Raw genomic sequence first — 23415 nt, forward strand, 5'->3', positions numbered from 1 at the left:
TAATATATATATGTGTGTGTATATATATATACATACACATATATATATATATATATATATATATATATATATATATATATATGGAGTTTGAGTCCCAGAAGGAGAAAAGAGGCAAGAGAGTATGGAACAAAAGAAATATTTGAAGATAATGGCCAAGAAATATCCAATATTAGTCAAAAACATCAACACAGACCCAAGAGATTCAGTAAACTCCATACAAGGATAAACATACCTACTCAATCTGCTAATGACCAAAGATAAAGAACAGATATAATCATTGAGGGAGGGCAAACCACATTATGCAAAGGTAAAGAAATAAAAATGATGACTTCTGACCAGAAACAAATGAGACCTGAGGACAAATAAATGACTTCTTTAAAGTACTGAAAGAAGAAAGAAAAGGTAAACATAGAATACTATATCCAACTAAAATACCCCTCAAAAATAAAAGTAAAATAAAAATATCCTCTGACAGATAAGTGTTGAGATAATTGATCTCTAGAGAAACTACAATATAAGAAATGCTGAAAGAAGTTCCTCAGACTAAAGAATAGTCTAGAATAACCACACACACACACACACACACACACACACACACACACACACAGTCCATTGATTTTGAACCAAGATGCCAAGTCAACCTAATGGGTGAAGAAAAACCTTTTTAAAAAATGTTGCTGGAACTGGATATCCATGTTGAAATAAACCTCATTTTGAACACAAAAATTAATTTGAGATGGATCATATACCTAAATGTAAAACTCCAAACCATAGATGTAAGGCTTAAAACTACTGAGATGGATCATTGACCATCTGTGATCCACTGCAGACATAAAACCCCAAATGATAAAACTTTTAGAAGAAAATATGTTCTTTGTGACCTGGAGATCATAAAACCATAAAAGAAAAAAAATGATAAAGTAGACTTTATCAAAATAAAAATTCCTGCTCATCAGAATATTCCAATAAGAAAGTGGATAACCTTTGTCTACAAACCAAACAAAAAAATCACAGCACATATATCTGTTAAAGGACTTGTATCCAGAATTCACAGAATATGAATCACAATAAAAAGACAATCCAATTTTAAAATGGGAAAAGACATGAATGATTTTGCAAAAGATATACAAATGTAAGATAAGCATATGAAAGTGCTCAACATCATTAATTACTAGGGAAATGTAATGCAAATTAAAATCACAGAATTATTTCATACCCACTAAATTGGCTAATAAAAAACACTAACAACAGCAAATGCTGACAAAGGTATGGAGCAACTAGAACTCTCATACATCATTGATGGGAGTACAAAATGGTAAATCACTTTGGAAAACAGGAATGCAGTTTCTTAAAAAGTTAAATACACACTTACCATATGACTCAGTAAGTTTCTACTCTTAGGCATTTATCCAAGAGAAATGAAAACATGTATCCACAAAACAAAATTTTAAAATTTACATAAGAATATACATAGCAGCCTTATTCATAATTGCCCCAAACTGGAAACAACCTAAAAGTCCATCAATAGGGGAATGAATAAACAAATTGTGGTATATTTATAGAATGAAATACTACTTAGCAATAAAGAATGATTTACCAATACATACAACAATATTGTTGAATCTTTAAAGCACTGTTAAGTGAAAGAAGAAGCCGGATGCAAAAGAATACGTATTATATGATTCCATTTATATAAACTCCAAAAGCAAGCAATATAAATCTTTAATGATAAAAATCAGCAAAAAGCTATTAGAGATGGGAATGGAGATTATTGGAAAGATGCACAAGAGAACTTTCTGGGTTGATGGTAATGTTTTATATCTTCTTTTGGGTTATCACACAGGTGTATACAACTGTCAAAACATCAAACTTAACATGTGTGCATTTTATGATATATTGATTTCTACATATCAATTTAAAACAAAGGTAGTGGAGGATTCCTATTCCAAGATCACCTGTCTCCAAACCTTTACTGACCTCTCTGATCTGTTCTCCTCAGTGTCTTTTCACGGCTAGGCCCTTGATTATAGAATTTATCTTAAAGGACACACAATTGAGTGTCCCAGAGAAATAGCATTTAGAATCTGTGACACAATTTTGTTGAAACAGTAGTTTATTTCCATTGGTTAGTGAGCAACCATTTGACCATCGTAAGGCACTGACTTGTACTAATGTGATTTTAACATGAATGGATGGTACAAGAATTAACCTATTCTATTACAAGCTAGTAAAAAAAAAAAAAGTAAAAATCAATTCTTCAAAGGCATGTAGAACACTATCACTCTTCATTATGCCCATTCCCTGATATTTGCAGCCATGACCTTTACAATGCTCCAAACCAGTTGCAGGATTTTTAGATACAAACTCATTTCCTATCCAAAGTAGACATCTTTGTTGGACACTCAGGTCATGCCTCCTTCTTTATTAGAAAACTTTAGTATTTGCTCTAGTAATGTAGAAATGAACCACAAGGCAGGGTCATATGGTAGGAATTTATTAATGAGCAAACAACTTTGTTCATACCAGTAAGACTAGCAAACAGGTTTTAAATGACTTGAGAGCATGTGCAAGAGCTTACAATTTTAGAGCATTCCATCAGAATGTCCACTGCCCCAGTAGGCCCACAAAAGGTGCTCCATGTATGCTATCATTTTATGCTGGACCCCCTCTGAACAAATGATGTGATCTGCAGAAGGAGAGTACACATAGGAGTCTCCCTTGCAAGGACAAGCTGGGAAATTCAATAGGTGGTGTTTTTAGGTTGGTTCCCTCAGGTAATTTAGGATGAAACCCTACCCTGTGTGTTCGCTCACTCCTCAGGAATCCTACCATGGCCTATTGATTCCAGAGAGCCAACTCCTCACTGCACGATCCCTAGATTCACAATTCTAAGAAATAGCCGTTTAACGTGCACTGAAGTGGCTTCCAGAAAACAGCTTTATTATTATACATACAGAAACCAACTTCAGCTATCAGAAGGCAATCTGAAATCTACAAAGCAAGTTTTCAGCCTACAGAGCTCTCTGGAGAATTAACTGTCTACTATACAGAATTAGTTTTATATTCCTATGATCACCTCCAGAATTCCTACCCTGAAAGAAACTTAAATACTCCATGGCAAAAAGCAGGCAGCTTGAAAAGCAAATATTGCTGTTACACAGGTGTCAAATAAGACCCCAAGCCAAGAAATGTTACTTTGTGCACAGGAAACCAAATCATCAGCTCAGAATAGATAACACTGGCCTTCCAAAGAGGGTTTGAAAATATGGTGCTTGCTTTGCAACTCTCAATAAAACACTAGGTTGGCTCTCAAAAGTGAGGGAGAAAAGGCATACTTTGGGTCCTTCTCAGAGTATGAGGTTAATAACAAAATAAACATGTTTTGAATAGATAATAGCCCAAAATAGCAACTGGTCATTGAGTCTCCAGGGCAATCTAAGACTTGAAATCCCTTAACCAGTCTATGTAATTTTAGCAGGTACTTTTGGCAAGGCTCAGAAGCGACTAGTGTGATGAAATTACAGTGTAGTGGTCAAAATATGCTTCCAGCTCTGCCACCATCTGGGTGATGGTCGGCAATCCATTGAGTCTTTATGTAGAATCAGGATTAAGAGTTTAGGACAAACCAGCAGACCCTTTGTTCACTGCTGGGCCTCCAGTGCCTAGAACAGTGCTTGACACCGTGGGTGTTGACTGAAGGATCCTAGGTTAGAATTTTCTTTCTGCCATATACAAAAGGATTACTTTAGGAAAGTTCCCTGCCTTTTTTGAGCTTCTGTTTTCTTATTTAAAAAATGGGGATGGTAACTATTTCATAGGGTTGTATTTTATTTTTAAAGTACTTTCTACACCTAGCATGGGGCTTGCACTCATGACCCTCAGACCAAGAGTCACATGCTCTACAAACTGAGTCAGCCAGGCTTGTGAGTTTAAAAAGATGGACCTGAAGCAATTAGTAAACACTAAAAAAGTTAGCCATAATGGTCTACTATATACTAATTCCTTACATTTATTTGCAAAAGAAAAAATTCAGGGCATTTTGGTTGTGTTGAAGATGCCTTTTGTGATGTGCAGCTAGCAAACCATCATCTCCCAAGATCTGCCTCCTAATCCACAGGGGTAAGCTCTCAAGAGCCACATTTGTACCAATGATCCTGTTCCATGGTTGTTTGGTTCTGTTTCATGTGTCTGGCACAGTTAATATGTAACACCTGGGGTTACAGGGGAACTGCCTGGAAAAGCAGGAGCTGTTCGAATGACGTGGAGGTACAGAGGATAAACAATGCCAGTTTAGTTCCTGCATCCAATCTCATCCTGCCTTTGGGTGTCTAGGAGATAGCTGATTTTTCCCCCCTAAATTAGTACTAGTATCCTTATTATTTATACCTAGGCTTTGTTTTCCAACTAATTTTCTTTGATCCTCATAATATCCCTGTACAACAGACAAAAGAACATGATAGAATGAACACATGGAATTAGACAAGCATGACCCTGCCATAAACTCTCTAATTTTGGGGTTAATTTTGTATGAACCTGTTTTCTCATTTATAAGATAGGAATGCCTACTCTGTTTTAGGGCTGCTTATAAGATACAGATAACATAAGGCATCCGGCAAGAAGCATTCAACAAGTTATAGCTCCTATTTGTATCCCCATTTTACAAAAGAAAAGCCCACAGAAAACTATGGCTGAGAAATATTGGTATTTTTTCCCACAATACTACACTGGGACTAAGAAACAGGAAAATCCACTGTTTTAACACCCAAGAATGACATCAACAGTGAGAGGCTTGAGAGTCTAAGGGCTCTGAATTGAACTCTCAGTGGTTAAGTGGAATTGTACATTGACCTGACACAAATAGCTTAATGACAGCTTTGCTTAGAACCACTCAACTACCTTTGCTCAAACCCTATGCTAATCTACTTCCCAGATAGATTTCTCCCCCTTGGGAAGAGAATAAACATACTGCCAATTGATGTGAACATTTTACTCTGCTCATCAGTTCTACAGTTCTTTTGGTTTTGTGAAATGAATTATTTTCTCCAAGGCAGACCAAATACCAGAAAACTGACAAAAAAACAAAAATTGGGCTCTTCACACTAGACTCTTAAAAGGCAGCAATCCACAAAACCCCACTCAGCCATGGCCTCCAGTATAGCCCTTTCCTGAGCTTGTGAATTTGCCACAAATCCATTGTCCCTTATGACCTAGAGTGCTCACCTATACTCCTCTCTTGCAACCACACAAATGTCTAGACCAACTGTCCCCACCTTGTCTGCAGGTCTCAAACTGTGTTGTACAATTAGCAGGGATGGGGGTGGGAATAGGACTTTAAAAACTGACACCCATGATGTAACCCCCAATTAAATCATAATCTCTGGGGTGGGACCTAGGCATTAGGTTTTGTTCTTCTGAAGCTACTTGGTGATTCCAGTATGTCAGATGGTCCGTGGCATCAAGTTGCAACCCAAGATTAACACAAACTGAGAAATATGGCCCAAGTGTAATTTTTCTTTGACCTATACTTAAGAATATTGTAAATTACCAACATCTCAAAATTGAGAATTCACATGTGTATTTCACATGCTCCTCTCAGAGCCCACTTAACCCACTGTAATCTTTTATTAAAATATTCACCTGGCTCTTGCAGATACGAGTTCCTTGGGACCCCTTGATTTTTACTTGTAATAAAGTTGTGCTTTTGACATTTTCAGAACTGCTACATATCAATGTGTGATTGATTTATACTAATTGGCTCCTACTCTGAAAATGGCCCTACCTAAACAAGCATATCTATGGTTTAATCATAGTCTAAAAACTCCCTTTCAAATGAATCTCATAGTATTTTTCCCACCCTGCCACTGCCTAGAGAAAGACCAACAGTTGCCTTAAAGATTTATTTAATTCCACAAAAAGCAAAAAATTAAAACTCAGAAGTTGTCTGTTTACTCCTATAATAGCCACTATTTATTTCCAGTTGAGCATTTCCAAGTTAGTGATTTCATCTTGGGTTATTAAGAAGCAAATTCCTTTAAAAGAACCAGAAATACACCAGCTTTATCGCTGAAGAAACCTGACAAAATTTGACAGTCCCATGCTTTTTCCTGTTCCCGAAGTCAAGATTTCCCCATAATGCTCACTACTTATCTTCTTAAAGCTCCATACATCATCCAGCTCTGAGATGCTGAGAACAAATAGATATCAGCTGTTTTGTACATTTTCAGTTATGTTATAAAACAAATTCTGTAACAAGTTCCAGTAGACTATCCAAAATTCATTTGAGCAAATAACCAGACCAGTAACTGTAAATCCCTTGGCCATTATATCAAACCAAATAAATGCTGAACCATTTACTCTCAACTATCTCATGTGAGTCTTCCCATGAGGATGGTCCTAATCAGCAAGGTGGGAAGGGCTATTCTTTCCTCATGGCTGGTTTCCTTTGATTGGGCAAAACACAGAGCCACATTAGTTGCATACTCTGCCTCAACAAATTAAAGATCAGGAAGAGTACATAACATTCCTCAAACAGGAGCAGTGACAGGCATTCATATGGTCTTTTATGCGGTTTAAAAGCACAATGCCATAGTTAAGAACCACCTTTCCTGGTACTGAATGCTAGGTCATACTGAGACCAAACTAATAAACAAGGAGGTAGTACAATGTTGACTGAGTGACAGAAGAAATTGTGAAATCCTGGGCAAGTTACTTAAATTTCGTCAAGCCTTATTTTCTTTTGTAAAACAGAGCAATTTCTACACCTCTGTAGACAGTAATAGAAGTTAAAGTGCTTTGAAGATAAAGTGATACATGAGCTCTCATTAAGTATAGATCTGAATAAAACCAAATCAAATTGTCCTAAAATTAGGACCTGGCTAGAATTTATCAGTGATGGAGATCTCTGACTTATGGGGACCTTCTTTAAGAAAGCTCTCCCTCCATCCCTACAGGAGATACTAGCTTTTAAGAGTGAACTAAATGGAAGCAATGTGAGGGAGTTTCAAGGACTTTTAAAATATTTCATGCTTACAAAACTGACAAACTCTACTGAGCATCTAATATCACTGTTACAACACAAAAAGCAATTTAAATTCAATGTTCAAGACAGAAATTGGAAAGCTTTCAGAAAATGCTCTAAAGGCTTCATTAACCAAGGTAATTGTTGGGGATGGTCTCATTCACAGTTCCCTGCAAAGAAACTGAACCAAATCTCAACATTTTATATTAAGTAGGAACAGTGAATAAGGCACATAAAATAGGTGACTTGGGCCACCAATATGTCTTTTTTTTTTTTAACTATAAAAATAAACATAAGTAACTAATGGAATAACAAAATAAAAGTTTATTTTATTAGAATTAGGAATGTTCTTTCCCTCTGGGCAACCTGAACAGTCCAGTTACAATGAAAATCTAAGAACAGTTATTTCCACAGCACAGGGTGCTCTATGCACAAAATTACAGGGTTAGGAGCATTTAATCAATTTACCGATCTGATTGTCTCACCAACCCGCCCCCTCCCTTCCCCCAAGTGCTCTATACCGGGATCTGTAGCTAAAAGATTTTGTTACATCAAGTCCTTTTCTCTCTCGTACTAAATTTCAGTTCCTAATCATGGCTGAATCATATTTTACACTGCAGATTCAACCATTTCAAATCAAGTCAGTTGTCTTGGATCTGTTATATATGTGTGTATGTATACACATGTGTATTTAATATATTTATTTAAACACACATAAAACACATACAATCTGGGTTGCAAATTACACAGAATTTAGGGTCTGATGATATTATATGCTACTCAATTTTACCACTGTGTGTATCCTGAGCTTTGGATCAAAATTTTATTGAAAATCATTTAAAGTCCATCTACTGCTCAATGAATTGTTCAAATGAAGCATCATGCACTTTCAAAAGACAATGTTAACTGCCCTCAAGAAGACAAGGAGACCCTGGTGCTTACCGTGAATAGAGCCCTCTGACTAAAAGACTTAGGTAGAAATAGGGAAGCTGTCATTCAATACGGCTTGCCTATCTCAGCTGGGGTCACTGAAGCTACTAACAATGAAAGCAATGAACTCAGGGAATTCTGTCAAACATGGAGATAGCTGTTAAAAGCTTGAAGTTCAGAAAAGGCCAGTTCACCTTGATCCATACAAATTAGGGAATGCACCCACAACTGCAATACCCTTAGGTAATATGCCAACACTGAAACTAAAAAGCATCTCTAAAAAGCACTGTTCCTCCATGGGTAGGGGCTGATATTATGAAGTGCACACACTGTTTCTGGATACCTGTTGCAAGGGGAGCATGTAAAGAGGATTTATGACACTGAAACCTAGATACTGCAGTTAACTGGTAAGAGTTTTTAAAACACCACACATACACAAAACGTTTAAAGGGAAGCCACATATATCTAGATAGCAACTCTGGCTGCTTTTCAAAGTTACCAGGGAAAGGAACTCATTCAAGCTTTCTATTAAAAAAAAAAAAAAAGTCTCCTTAGTTTCGATAAATGTATTTTAAGATTGATGCAGTCATTTAAAATAAAGTCAAATGAATGATGGGGGCGGAGGGGAGGAGAAGAGACTGGAGGCAGACACTGAGTTCAGATTTGCACCTGAGGTGGCAAGGGAGGGGAGGATGAGAGGTACGGGTAAAGTTGATCCTAAAGCGACAAGTGGTTTAAGGAAGCAGCATAATATATTCAGCAAACATTCACTGATTTTTGATGGGAAAAGAACAGTTGCAAGTACATCTCATGTAACAACCTTTTTCTAAAAGGAAAAGTAGGGTTGATTCAGCAAAGCCTAACTTAGGCAAAAGGCCAGAGGAAAGTGAACCTACTTCCCAATGGAGTAATAAGATGTACAATGCAAGAGCAGACAAAGCTGCCTCACAAATGGTAAACACTCCCTAGGCGCAAGACATTTAAAGGAAGACAAAGAGGTCACCAAAACTGGTATTTAATATGAAGACCTCTTGATCTAGTTGCCTAATTCACTCTGCACTCCTGTAGAAAACTGACAGATTTAGGGATGCTGACCTGTTGAAAAACACCACAGCCAGAATGGCCTAAACAGGTATATAGTTAATAAAACCACCACCATCCTTTACTTTTAACATAGCTCTTAGTAGAAATTTCATAAAAATGGACATCACAGCTAAAATGCATTATTAATTCTCCTATCTGCTGACAATAGAAAAGAAGCAAACTCATTGATTTCTATTTAAATGCACTAGATGGGAATATTATGTTCTAGGGGTGTTCTCCTTCAAACTGAACCCACAGCAACACACACAAGCAATTTCAGTATCTGCCGTTTTAAATTCACAATCTGAAACTAAGTGAATGGCTATTTATTTATATTTATATTTAAAGCAAAAACATTCTATTTGACACCCTAATGTAAAGAACGGGTGAGAGAAGAGCCAGAACTAAAATCTTAAAAGGCTCAAAGCAGCAATTAAGGGGGGAAAAAAGTTGAAATGTTTCCTCTGGATGTGATAGGGAGCATAGGAAGCCTTCAGGTGTGTGCATGACAGGGGCGCACAAAGGCTTAGGTAGATGGATGAGGCCATGGAAGGGGAGGAGGCTGGGACTGGGTCATTCTTGAAATACAGCAAAAACCTCCCTGTTGCAGCCCTTATCAGGCCATGGCATTTAGTCAGAGCTTGACTTCCCTGTCCCTGATCAAGAGCTGGAATTCAAGGCATGAGGCCCCTGGCCAGCAATGGGCATACCAAACGAGAAAGGGCAAAGTAATCTCAGGAAAGGGAAATCAAAGAGCTCATTAGGTCTTCCAGAGGTGCTAAACCAACACACCTTTATCCCAACCCTCAACCCTGGAAAGATAAAGCAAACTGAAAGAAAATGCACAGCAAATAGACATAATCTTGAAGATTTTTAAAGAATAAATATTTTTTGTAATTAAACATTATGCAAACACGTGCCACGCTTGCTTTGTCCATGCATATGCGCTATATACAATTTTGAAAAATACTGTGTTGTCCTCTTGTTTTAAAAGTCATATACAAAGTTTTTTTGTGTTTTTTTGTTTAATTCCTCCTGCTGCCTACCCCCTTCCCCGCCCCAAGAATTTTCTTTACAAGGAACTAATTCACTAATTCACTCATGACCTTGGGGTATGAGAGAGAGAGAGAGTCAGTCTGTGTGTGTGGGTGTATTTGTATGTGTAAGGGCGGAAGGGGAAGAGGTCCTTTACCAAAGTACAACAAAATGGCTGGTTTGGACATGAAAAGCAGTGTCAAGGAGCTGTTTTAAATTTTAACTGTACTATACTCAGGAAAAAGAAAAAGAAAAAAAAAAGGAGTCAGCTTTGAGAATGAAGCTACGTTACAAGTTAAAGTTGGAGGGCTTTTTAGTGTGTCTGTCACACTTTTGTTGGCGGCCTAGAATACTGTTGTACAATGGTTTATCTACCTTTTTTTTATTACAATATAATTTACTTAAACTTTCCGTTAACAAAACAGAATTCTGGTACTATAGACCAGAGGCGTCAGAACAGGCTTAGTGCCTCCTTGTTTGTGTTTGTTTTGTTTTGTTTTAATTGCATGAGCACTCTAGATGGTAAAGTTTTCAGAGTTCATTTTATGCAGGGCCATTCTCAGTCCTCAATGTACTCCCACAGATCTTTTTCATAGCCTTCATGCACATGCTGTAACAAAACCCTTCGTCGACTCTCACAGTATCTGTAATCAAAGAAAAAAAAAATTTGTCACCCCCAATAAGAAAGAGGCATTTACTTATTTTTTAAAAATGTTTATTTATTAATAATTCTTAATGTTTATTTATTTTTGAGAGAGAGAGAGAGCAAGCTAGCGCGCATGAGCTGGGGAGGAGTAGAAAGAGAGGGAGACACAGAATCTGAAACAGACTCCAGGCTCTGAGCTGTCAGCACAGAGCGCGAAATGGGACTTGAACTCGTGAATCATGAGATCACGACCTGAGCCGAAGCTGGACACCTGACTGACTGAGCCACCCAGGTGCCTCAATTTTACGAATATTTTAAGGTACTCCAGTTTATCCAGAATTGGAACAAGTTTGTTTTGTTTTGTTTTCTAATAGGCACATTTTCAGGTCTAGGTGTACACAACAAACTGTTTTCTAATTTTAAAAAGGTATTCTCCAAAAGTTGTGAATCCTAGTTTTGGAAATTAATTTCAGAGTAATAGAATGTTAGAAATTCCTAAGGGCCTTAGAAATAATTTGATTCAACCCTGTCACTGTACAGATAAGCAACAGTTTCAGAAAGAAGAAATTTCAAGGGTTACTGATTCACATCTGTAAAATCTTTGTTAACTGTAAAAATGACTGTTAACACAATGTAGTAGCTAAAGATGACTAAGGGAAGTGAAAATATTACTTGCACCTAAGTCTTCCAAATGCCCAAAGGTTTCTGCTACTATTAAAAAGGTATCTGTCAGGAAACAACTTAGGGGGAAATAGCTCCATGTTAAGAAAGCAAACATTTGTACCTTTAGCTTAAAAGGCAGCGTATTTTGAAATATCACCTACCCCTGGAAAAAGTAAACTTCTCTTTAGAAAAAAACAAACCTTGGGGCGCCTGGGTGGCTCAGCCGGTTGAGTTTCCTACTTCAGCTCAGGTCACGATCTCACGGTTCATGAGTTAGAGCCCCACATTGGGTTCTCTGCTGTCAGCGCAGAGCCTGCTTGCTTCAGATCCTCTGTCTCCCTCCCTCTCTGCCCCTCCCCTGCTCATGCTCTCACTCTCAAAAATGAATGAATGAATGAATGAATGAATGAATGAATGAATGAGAGAGAGAGAGAGAGAGAGAGAGACAGAGAGAGAGAGAAGGAAGGGGGTGGAGGGAGGGAGGAAGGAAGGAAGGGAGGAAGAAAGAAAGGAAGGAAGGAAAGGAGAAAAATAAAATCTAATAAAAACTCTAAAAAAAGTTTGGGTAGCTCACCTGTCAATAGCCATGATCCCCAAGATCCCCAGGCTAGAACCAGCACCCGAATCTCACCCCTCATCCTAACAACCACTTGCCCCTTTTTAGGTTTTCTTCCTTACAATGCAGCAACTAAGTAGATAAAGCTGAATGGAAGTAGAATCAGCCAGTGTGATAAATGTTTGACTAACACTACTGCCTGCAATTTGTTCCCCAAAAGACAGAAGCAATCTGTGGGAAACACGGCAGCAGCTGAGTTACTGGATATGCTAAACCCAAGTTTCACTATCATCTAACTTCTCCACTAAAGCACATCAGACCACCACAGGCAGAAACTTTTGCTTAACAACTGTTAAAGAAGTCTCACCTGTACTTATCTTGTACTTTCTGCTTTATATCCTGCAGAGAATCTTGGGAAATATCTCTTTCGAGGTAGCCCGAAAGCACCTCCGTGGCATTCTCTAGATCTGCTTGGTTATTCTGCAAGAGAGGAGGAAGAATACATAGTAAATTCGGGCTTAGAAGACAGATGAAACATAAGCCTTCATGGCTGCTTCCTTGCCTATCGACTGTTCTCAACATTGATTTTGTAATTTTCATAGGTGGTTTCTGCACCTGTAAAGTTCTTTATCACTTTCCCCTCTAACAACTTGTACTCTCTTTTCCAGGACAGTTTTTTATATATTAAAATAACTAAAGATGTACCCATTACCTCTGGAAGAAAATGAAGAACAAAGTCCTGAAAAGGACTTAAGAAGTCTTTTGGAATATTATAGTTCTGCAAACTGCTATTGACTAAAACTCAAAAAAAAAAAAAAAAAAAAAAGGAAAGCTTGACAAAAAATATAAACCCATTCTTGTTTACAACTGGCTGCACCTACTTCGTATAAGAGAATGCATGGAAAATTAATATTGTTAACCTTTACTACTATGGCTAGTTCTGTACATGTAACCAATTTTATTTTGTTTCTTATAAAACTAAACTATAATAAACATACAGTGTCACATTAGTTTCAGGTGTACAATACAATGATTCAGCAATTCTGTACATGACTCAGTGCTCATCATAAGTCACCATCTGTCACCAAAAAATGTTAATACCATCTTACTATATTCCCTCTGCTATACTTTTCATCTCTGAGATTTACTTACTATTTAGTGGAAGTTTGTACCTCTTAACCCCCTTATTCACTTCATTCATCCTTCCATCTACCTCTCCCCTCTGGCAACCACCAGTTTGTTTTCTGTATTTAAGAGTGCTTTTTTGTCTCTGTTTTTGTTTGATCATTTGTTTTGTTTCTTAAATTCCACATATGTGGAGTGAAATCATATGGTATTTTTCGTCTTCTCTGACTTAATTTACTTAGAATTATACTCTCTAGGTCCATCCGTATTGAATGAATGGCAAGATCTCATTCTTTTTTATTATGCATCAATTTTAAATGAGCTCTACTTGAAAAACATTTACTGCTAAAAGACCCCTTTCATCACTTTTCCACCAAAGATAACCACCATATTAACTTCTAATACCATACATTAGTCTTGCCTGACTTAAAACTTGTAATATCCTTGAAAAGTATTATCTCTATTTTAAAATAAAGATATAGATGACATTAAGTAATCTGCTCCAAGTCAAGAGAGCTAAAAAGTGGTTGAGTCCAATTTCAAATTCAGGCTGACTTCAAAGCCTCCACACTTAATTGCTAGCTGGCTAAACCACATCAATTTGAATGCAGTTTAGGACAAGAAGTCTAAACTTCTGAGCAAATAAGGAACCTTTATTATTATTTTTTTTTCTAATTTTTAAATTCTAGTTAGTTAACATATAGTGTAACATTGGTTTCAGGAAGAGAATTCAGTGATTCATCACTTATATATAACACCCAGTGATCATCATAACAAGTACCCTCCTTAATATCCATCACCCATTTGCACCCCTCCCCCCCCACCCACCTCCTTCCATCAATCCATAGTTTGTTCTCTGTCGTTAAGAGTCTCTTTTGGTTTGTTTTCCTCTTTTTTCCCTTCCCATATGTTCATCTGTTTTGTTTCTCACATTCCACATGAGTGAAATCATGTAGCATTTGTCTTTCTCTGATTGACTTATTTTGCTTAGCATAATACACTCTACAGCTCCATCCATGTCATTCCAAATGGCAAGATTTCATTCTTTTTGATGGCTGAGTAACATTTCATTGTGTGTGTACACTACATCTTCTTTATCCATTCATCAGTCGATGGACATTTGGGGTCTTTCCACAGTTTGGCTATTGTTGATAATGCTGCTATAAACATTGGGGTGCATGTACCCCTATGAACCTGTATTTTTTTTTATTTATCCTTTGGGTAAAAACCTAGTAGTGCAATTGCTGGATCATAGGGTAGTTCTATTTTAACTTTTTGAGGAACCTCCATACTGTTTTCCAGAGTGGCTGCACCAGTTTGCATTCCCAAACAATGTAAGAGGGTTTCCCTTTCTCTGCATCCTGGCCAACATCTGTTGTTTCCCGTGTTGTTAATTTTAGTCATTCTGACAGGTGAGAGGTGGTATCTCATTGTGGTTTCGATTTATGTTTCTCTGATGATGAGTGATGACGAGCATCTTTTCATGTGCCTGTTAGCCCAGATAAGAAACTTTAAAACTCTACATATCTATGGCAGACCAAGTAGTCCTGTGACACAGCTGGGGTTTTTCCCCACTCAGTAACTATTCCTACCTCAAAGATAATGGACTGGTTATTCTTTTTGAGGTAGAAAGCGAAGACATAAGTGTACATGAGTGTGGCACGACACTGGCAGAGGACATCAACTGCCTTCTTCAGGAACTGCACCTCAATCCAGGACATGTTGTGCTGTTGCATCTCCTCCATTTTCTGCTTCACCTGAGCATATAGTTTGTGCTCAAAGCGTAGACTCTGCATGTGGTTCATGTAGCGATTACAGTAGAACAGGTACCTCTGCAGGGCTGCCCTAGATCGCTGTCCCATTAAGAAAAATTAAGGAAACGTAATTGTAACAAACGTATCAAACATACACAAAAGCTCGTATATTTACTGATGAAACAGTATAGGAATTTAGGCTAAAATCAGGAACAAACAGACATCTCTTGCTACCTTTTGTTAATACTGCTATGAATGTCCTACAGCCGCACTTCCCAATATGGTAGCCACTGGCCACGGGCAGCTATTTAAATTAAAATAAAAAATTTAGGGGCGCCTGGGTGGCTCAGTGGGTTAAGCGGCCAACGTCGGCTCAGGTCATGATCTCGCAGTCCGTGAGTTCGAGCCCCGCGTCGGGCTCTGTGCTGACAGCTCAGAGCCTGGAGCCTGTTTCAGATTCTGTGTCTCCCTCTCTCTGACCCTCCCCTGTTCATGCTCTGTCTCTCCCTGTCTCAAAAACTAAAAAAAAAAAAAAAAGTTAAAAAAAAATTTATAAAAAAAATAAAAAATTTAGTTTCCCTGTGCTCAGTGGCTACCAAACTGGACAGTGGTGATAAAGAAGATTTCCATCATAGGAAGTTCTACTATTCTGCAGTATGCAATAAGTAAACAAGAAGCATCAAAATTTTAAAGTAGAAAACAACAGAGAGGCAACCAGACATCATATAACTCTTCATATAATACAAAAGAAAATATCCAGCATCATCAGGTAGGTGCCCCCACCTCACTCCTCAATTGAATCTAAATTCAAGTTATCTAGAATTAACTACCAGTTTCAGGAAATACAGGAATAAAAGAACCTATTAATAGTTAACTTATTAAATGATATCAGGGAGTTACAATCAGCAAAATCCAGAATGTGAAAATTTTTACAGGACAAAAATGGCTTCGTTTCTTCAACAAATAAATAGTAATGGGCGGGGAGGGGGGCGGGGGTGAAGAAGAAGGAATGAAATACACAGAGATTAGACAATACTCAAAAGATATCAATCAAATCCAAGTTGGGAACCTATATGGATCCTGATCTGAACTATAAAAGAAAATTTATGAGATAAATAAAGACATGTGAACACTGGATAGTTAATAATATTTAAAAAGTAGTGCTTTAAAAAACATATAATAAATATATATACAAACACAATAATGGTATTGCAGTTACATTAAAAGTGTTTTAAACGGGAGTCTGGGTGGCTCAATCAGTTAAGCGTCTGACTTTGGCTCAGGTCATGATTTCCCTGTGCTGACTGCTCCAACCCTAGAGCTTGCTTCAGCTTCTGTGTCTCCCAATCTGTCTCTCTCTCTGCCCTTCCCTTGCTCCCTCCCTCCTTCCCTCTCCCTCTCTCAAAAATAAAACATTAAGGGGCGCCTAGGTGGTTCAACTGGTTAAGCATCTGACTTCAGCTCAGGTCATGATCAGATAGTTTGGTGAGTTCGAGTCCCACATTAGGCTTTATGCTGACAGCTCCAAGCCTAGAGCCTGCTTCGGATTTTGTGTCTCCCTTTCTCTGCTCCTCCCGAACTTGTTCTCTCTCTCAAAAATAAATAAACATTTAAAAAAGTAAAAAATAAAAAATAAATAAAACATTTTTAAAAAGAGTTTTAAAGATACATAAAGTATTACCAAAGAAACAATATCATATCTGGTCTAGATTTGTTTTATGTTATTTATCAGACTGCAAAAACAATTCACCTTGGTCTCTCCCATTATACTGTAAATCTCTAGAGACAGACTTTTTAAAAAGAAATACTGTTATCTCTAGTGCCTAACATGCAGAAAATGATTAATAAATGCTTGTTAACTGCAACCACTATGAAAAAGTTTTTTTTTTTTAACCACACATATATTATTTCTTTTCTTTTACTATCACTTCCTCTTTCTCCCCTTATGCCTTAGTGACTACAAAGGGCACAGATGCTACAAGGCCTTATGGTTGCTCTGGTTGCTCTCCTGCTTAGAAATACTAACTCTGGGGCCGCCTGGATGGCTCAGTGGATTAAGTGTCCGACTTCGGCTCAGGCCGTGATCTCACGGTTTGTTGAGTTTGAGCCCCACATCAGGCTCTGTGCTGACAGCTTAGAGCCTGGAGCCTGCTTCGGATTCTGTGTTTCCCCTTCTCTCTGCCCCTCTCATACTCATGCTCTGTCTCTCTCTGTCTCTTGATAATAAATAAACGTTAAAAAAAATTTTAAAGAAATGCTAACTCTGAACTACTTAATTGGCCAATCACATGATCCAGTATCATACAACACTGAAACATCTCAAAAAATCTACTCTTACTATTCAAGAGTCAGGTAAGTACCAAATCAATGCTTACACACTGGAAAATTATGCCAATTATATTTAATCATTATTAGATTAAAAGCAATATTAATGTTGGGGCAACTGGGTGGCTCAGTCTTGGTTAAGCTTCTAACTCTTGGTTTCAGCTCAGGTCATGATCAGATAGCTTGGTGAGTTCGAGCCCTACATCAGGCTTTGCGCTGACAGTGCAGAGCCTGCTTGGGATCCTACCCACCCCCTCTCTAAATAAACTTTAATCTGCTTGGCATTTTATCCCACCCCCCAAAACCAACCACTAATATTTCAAGCCTGTCAAATTTCGAAAACTAAATGGAAAACCTAAACTACCACATTAAAATATATAATGTTATAGGACTTGATTTAAAATCTAATTTAATACTTCAATTAATTCTAAAACAGCTTCCTACTAAAATAACTCTAAAATACAGCATGAAAGAAAACTCATACCACCACTACAAGTAAGACCAACTTTTAATCAAATTCCAGATTGAGAAAATGCAATGAGTGACCTTAAACACTTTGGGAAAAAGTCCAAAACAAACCTGACTACCTAGAACAGGGGTTGGCAAACTGTCCTGTGAGCCAAATCCAGCTGCTGCCTGGTTCTGTAAATAACTTGGAACTCCGTCATGCCTACTCATTTGAGTTTGTGGCTGATTTAGCATTACAAGAGCAGAAGCAGAGTTCAACACGTTTAAGAGAGACCATATAGTCTGCAAAGCTGAAAACATTTACCATCTGCTTCTTCACAGAAAAGTGTACTGACTCCCCTGGTCTAGAAAATAAGAAAATCCAAATATCCACCACAATCAGCACCATGGCATAGTATGTTAAGTCAACAACTTTCTACAATGCAGGTACACTTTTCCAAGGCACTCAACTACCATCTGTGTTCTTTCTGGACTATGTGCCAACCTTCTAGCACTTTTTAAAGCTACAACTCCCAGTGAACACTATATCAGAGTACTGGAGCAGGGAAAAGGAAAGAAAAGGCCAGATGCATGTGCAATGGTATACTCCATTTTGGGGGACACGGCTCCCACTAAATAAACAAAGCCACTTGTATAAAGTCTTTCTCTGTACACCCATAGGATCAGAAGATTCTAGTTTTTTTTTTTTTAAGTTTATCTATTTATTTTGAAAGAGAGAGAAAAGTGTGAGTGGGAGGGGGCAGAGAGAAAGAGAGAGAATCTCAAGCAGACCCCTACTGTCAGCACAGAACCTGATTGGGGCTTGAACCCACACACCATTAAGTCATGATCTGACCCGAAGTCAGACACTTAACTGACTGAGCCACCCAGGCTCCCTTAATTAGAAATAAATTTTAAAGGAACATTTTAAAAGTAGAAAGAAAGAAAAAGAAGGAAAGAAAGAAAGAAAGAAAGAAAGAAAGAAAGAAAGAAAGAAAGAAAGAAAGAAAGAAAGAAAAAGGAAGGAAGGAAGGAAGGAAGGAAGGAAGGAAGGAAGGAAGGAAGAAAGAAAGAAAGAAAGAAAGAAAGAAAGAAAGAAAGAAAGAAAGAAAGAAAGAAAGAACGAACGAACGAACATGTTTTGGATGACATCTTAAGCAAGGAAAACCATCTGAAAAGAATATTTTTGGGACAACAGGGGAATTTCAATATGGAATAGATGAAAGTAAGTAAGGAATAATTAAATTCCAGGATTCTACAATTCTGACAGAATTACCAAGATGAAAGAAGCTCAAAATGTTGATGAACTTAATTCACACCTAGTGATTGAATCCTTCTCTACAATGGTGAGATATATATATATATCCCTAACCAGTAAAAGGAAACTCCCCCTGAGGCAGTCCATTCTAAATCAGCTCACCTATGATCTTACTGGCTTCTTGATGAATAAGTTAAAAAAAAAAAAAAATTAAATAGAAATGAGAATGCACATAAACAGCAGGAAGGCTTTTTAACAAATACTGTTCTCTAGACTCCTTGCTGGGGTGAAAAAACCTTAACAGCAAAACTAATGAAACCTGGAACTGCACAACATGACTAGATTAATCTTTTAAAAGAAAGAAACAAACCTATAAACAGGAATGTTTCCTGATAGGCATTTTGTTCTCAATGTACACAGATACGCAGTATTTACTGGGGTGTGTTTCCACAACTCTTTCAGAATTGAAAATTTCTGCTAAATTATTCCCTAATAAACATGTGATACACATTCCTACTCAACTGTTACCTGAAAGTAAATGTACTTACCTCCTGTGCATCTCTTGCTGCCTTTGCATCATCCTCATTATAGCGGTTACAGTTGTACCTTAAAGTGAAGTAAGAGGATTCCATAAAGCCAAAAATCAATGAGAAGGAACAAATAACAGAATTTTAGCCTGGATTCAGAGATTATCTAGAACCAAAATTCTCCTTTATATAGATAAACTGAGGTGTTTAAAATGCCCAGCGTTCTAGAATTACAAGACAGAAAAGAATTCCAAGTGTTGTTGGATTGAACGAACCCCCACCTAGTGTTGGAATCCTCTAACACTGTATCAGTTCTCTACTTCCTGAACTAGTCCATTCCAAATTGGCTCACCTGTAATCATTAGAAAGCGCTGTCATTCTAATATTCCATTTCCTGACTGCAGTCTGAACTTCTAACTTAATTTTTGAAGAGGTCATCTTATTTCCTAGGTTGTCTGTTATTTAGGCTAAGTATTCCCAATTTTTCCAGTTACTTACCTTCTTATTTTAATAAACCAAAGAGAACCAATAGTTCATGGAATACTATGTAACAGATGCTGTGCTATGTGCTTTACATGGTATTATAACTTACAAGAATCATTGAAAACTGAATGATACACAAAATGAGAAGCAGGGGAAATGTGCCCCTAAGACAGCTCAGAGTGAAGATGGACAACAATGGCAGTTCCCTTGTCCTGATTACTCTACCTTTGCTTTTCTGGGAGTCTACACTATGGGAACAGCTGATAGCTACCTATCACCCACTTACAAAGGACTTCAAATGTACTGTCATATTCAATTCCTTGAACCACTTTATGAAATATGGATTATTACCCACATTGAACAGATGAAGAATTAGGCTTTGAGAAGGGAAGTAACACACTTAAGGTAAAATAGCTAGAGTTTCAGAGTTAAGAATTAAATATATGCCTGTTTGCCAATTGAGGGCTGTGCTCTGAACTGTTGACTGTATTGTTCACATGCTGTAGTTCTTGTCTTCAGAATCTTAACAGTAATCCTTTTAGGTCTAAAGGAAGAATTTTGAATTTACTTTAAATCTTGTTAAACTGGATTCACTGTTCTAGCTTGCCAAGTTTCCCAGGATTTTAATGGTCTATATATTTAATATCTTTCTGTGATGTTACCCTAAAATGTAGGCAAGATTCTCTTATTAGTTTAAGAAAGTCATCAGTAAAACTGACCAGAAAAGTAGTACACAGTTTACGTGAATAAAAAAGGTAAGGACAAAGCCTTTCATTCAGCAGATCTTGGGGAAGTATTTCATTAGGAAGAACGAAATCCATTACCTGTAACTGCAAGAAACGGTCACTCAATTAATCCCAAATATCCTTGTGTGTGTTCGTAGCCTGGGCCACAAACTTCCCAGCTCACACCAAAATACCTTGTTGAGATTCACAAAACATTCCCTAATCATCATCCTAATAATACCATTTGATTCTGGGATTTCATGTAAGAGAAAAGTTATGTGGTTCATATGTATTTCATGGAATCAATCACAAATTTTGGAAATTTGGGATTACATTTTGTCTGCTTTCAGTTTTTGGTAGCTCTCTATTTTCCATAGCTATAGCTCTCTATTTTCCATAGCTACTCAGAAATAACCAACAATGGCTCACTGATCTCATCTTTAAGTTTTTAAAGTAACCCAGACCATAATTCACTCAAGTCAGGAGATACATTAATTTCCTACCAGCTTGGGTTATAATCCTCTCTTAGAAAAAATTACTTAATTTAGCCCAAATATTGGCTCTCCTTGCCCTCTACTGGTCAACTGTTAATACCTCTTCTTCTTATCTAATGTAATATCCTTAAAAACTTTCCTTTTGATATTTTTTGGATATTTTTAAGCCTCAACTCATTTTGTACTCTGCCAAAATTATTAAGGACTTGAAGGCCAGGAAAGCAAACAATTCACCTCTACTTCTAACTCAGATGACGGACAGTGCTACTTGGAATGCTATTTTGAGGATTCTGAGGCATTTTCAGATTTAAATAAGGAAGCACAGTATGACTCATTTGCAATGTTAGCTATGGGTAAAGGCAAGACACAGGAAACATTTCTGACAACTTCGGTCCAGGCCGTTCCTCATCCTCCTGCACCCAACATTTGTTCTGTACTCTCTTCAGTTTTCAAAACAGCTTCTTTAAAATTTGAGTTATGATCCATTTCCTTACACACAGAAAAAGTAACTTAAAAAACGTATTTTTAGTAACTCTTCTCCATTTATTAGGCTTGTTTGTTTAAATATACTAGAGTGGATTTAGTTTCTGAGACAGTCTAATTCTCCAGTTTGCCTTCTTAAAATCTAGAGTATCTGTCAGGCTAAACCCCAAATACCTTTCTTGGATTTGACAGTGGCAAAATCACATTCTTTACTTCTACATAACCAATTAGTTTTTACCTAATTCAGAATTAATTTCAGACAAGTAATCCCTCTCACTATTCCTCTAACTAATGAAACTAATGAAAGTTTCAGTGAAACTAATGAAAGTACCAATGAAAATAAAAAGAGACTTGCCATTGTCTTCACGAGATCCTCCTCCAAACCTAAGAGATTTCTTCCCCTCTCATTCACTCTTTACAAAGCAGCCATGATTCTGACGTAATGTATGTAAAGCACATTAATACAAAGCCCTCTCATCTAAATTACAGATCTAATCAGGCCACTCCCCACTTAAAAGCCTTCTGATAATGTCCAAACTACTTTAGGTCTCAGTCTACTTTCTCTTTTCCTATGCCCTACGTGTAAGGGGCCACAAACTGAACTGCCAATAAGTAACATAAATTAGTGAAATGGGCCCATTTGTGTATTATAACAATCAGAAATACTTTCATTTTTACCAGGTGTGCTAGCTCCCTTCTCTCAAAACTCAAGGCATCATGATTCTAACTTGCATTTTCCTGAACTGGTAAGATATATGCACAGAACAAAGATATGTATCTACTAAATGTGATACCACCTTCTAAATATGGTGCCATCATAATACATACAAATGCCCTGAAGATTGTCTTGGGGAAATAAATGTATCAAACTGGCAAGTCAAGACATCATCTAAGGGGCTATTAATCAATTCCAGATGACTGCTGCCAAGCAGGAATACAGGCCTGTTCTTATATTTCAAAAAGAGGCTTATAATCTGGATTGCACTGGGCAATTTTCCAATTCTTAAAGTTTGGGACACATTTTTTGTCTAATAGTATACAAGGGTAAGTAAAACACAACTGCAGGTTAGGTTCTACCAACAGTCTCTTAGTTTTCAACTACTGCCTAGACAGACATATTAGACAATGCAACTCTTCTCTAAATTAGTCATATACTTTCACATCATTCTACCTTTATTCATGCCACTCCTTTTGCCCTGAATGTCTTCTCTACCACTTCCAACTAATGAACTTTTACTCTCCCTTAAAATTCACATCAATTGGTACCTTCTCTGTGAAATATGCCTAATTTAGACTTCTCTCCAGACATCTTGCCTGTACTTTTAACGATGATCACACACTGTATTCATTTACTTAGCTCCCAAGTTAGATGGTGACTTCCGTGAGGTAAAACCTTAGTCACAGTATATGCATATATTACATACTTATGTGAACATTTTCTCCCCTTCATTTCCCCAACCTACCAGGCAGATCCATGTGGTTCCCAAGGGCCAAGACACACCCAGCAAAACTCTGCTTTACAGTTCTGGTTACGACACACCATGTGATTACAACCGCCATCCTTTTCAATTGTGACGTGGCATTTGGGACATTCCTATGAAGAGAAACTATAAAGTTGGTGTCAATGCTACACTAGGTTGTATTACTATCACCGAAGAGAAGCCAATTCTGGATTTGGTTTATTTTTAAATACCACATTTATTGTTATTAATACATGTAAAGCACTCAGAAAAGTGTGGAATACAATAAGTACTACTGGAAATGAGCTATTATCATTATTACTGGCTTTGAAGATGTATTATACAAGAGGGGTGCCTGGGTGGCTCAGTCGGTTGGGTGTCTGACTCGCCTCAGGTCATGATC

At 37.4% G+C, this 23415-nt stretch overlaps 1 protein-coding gene across 1 annotated transcript in view; it reads right to left on the reverse strand.

Moving 5' to 3' along the window:
* Positions 1-7327: 7327 nt before the first annotated feature.
* The window catches only part of ARIH1 (ariadne RBR E3 ubiquitin protein ligase 1), a 123072-nt gene continuing 106984 nt past the window's right edge, over positions 7328-23415 (reverse strand). The window contains exons 10-14 of the mRNA XM_058737128.1: positions 23016-23146; positions 19389-19446; positions 14649-14909; positions 12299-12411; positions 7328-10710 (exon numbers count right to left, since the gene is read on the reverse strand). Of these exons, the coding sequence (XP_058593111.1) occupies positions 10626-10710; positions 12299-12411; positions 14649-14909; positions 19389-19446; positions 23016-23146 (648 nt within the window). The 3' untranslated portion in view covers positions 7328-10625. The remainder of the gene's footprint in view (positions 10711-12298; positions 12412-14648; positions 14910-19388; positions 19447-23015; positions 23147-23415) is intronic.

The sequence above is a fragment of the Neofelis nebulosa genome, chromosome 7 (assembly GCF_028018385.1).
Source record: "Neofelis nebulosa isolate mNeoNeb1 chromosome 7, mNeoNeb1.pri, whole genome shotgun sequence".
In the NCBI taxonomy this organism is placed as follows: Eukaryota; Metazoa; Chordata; class Mammalia; order Carnivora; family Felidae; genus Neofelis; species Neofelis nebulosa.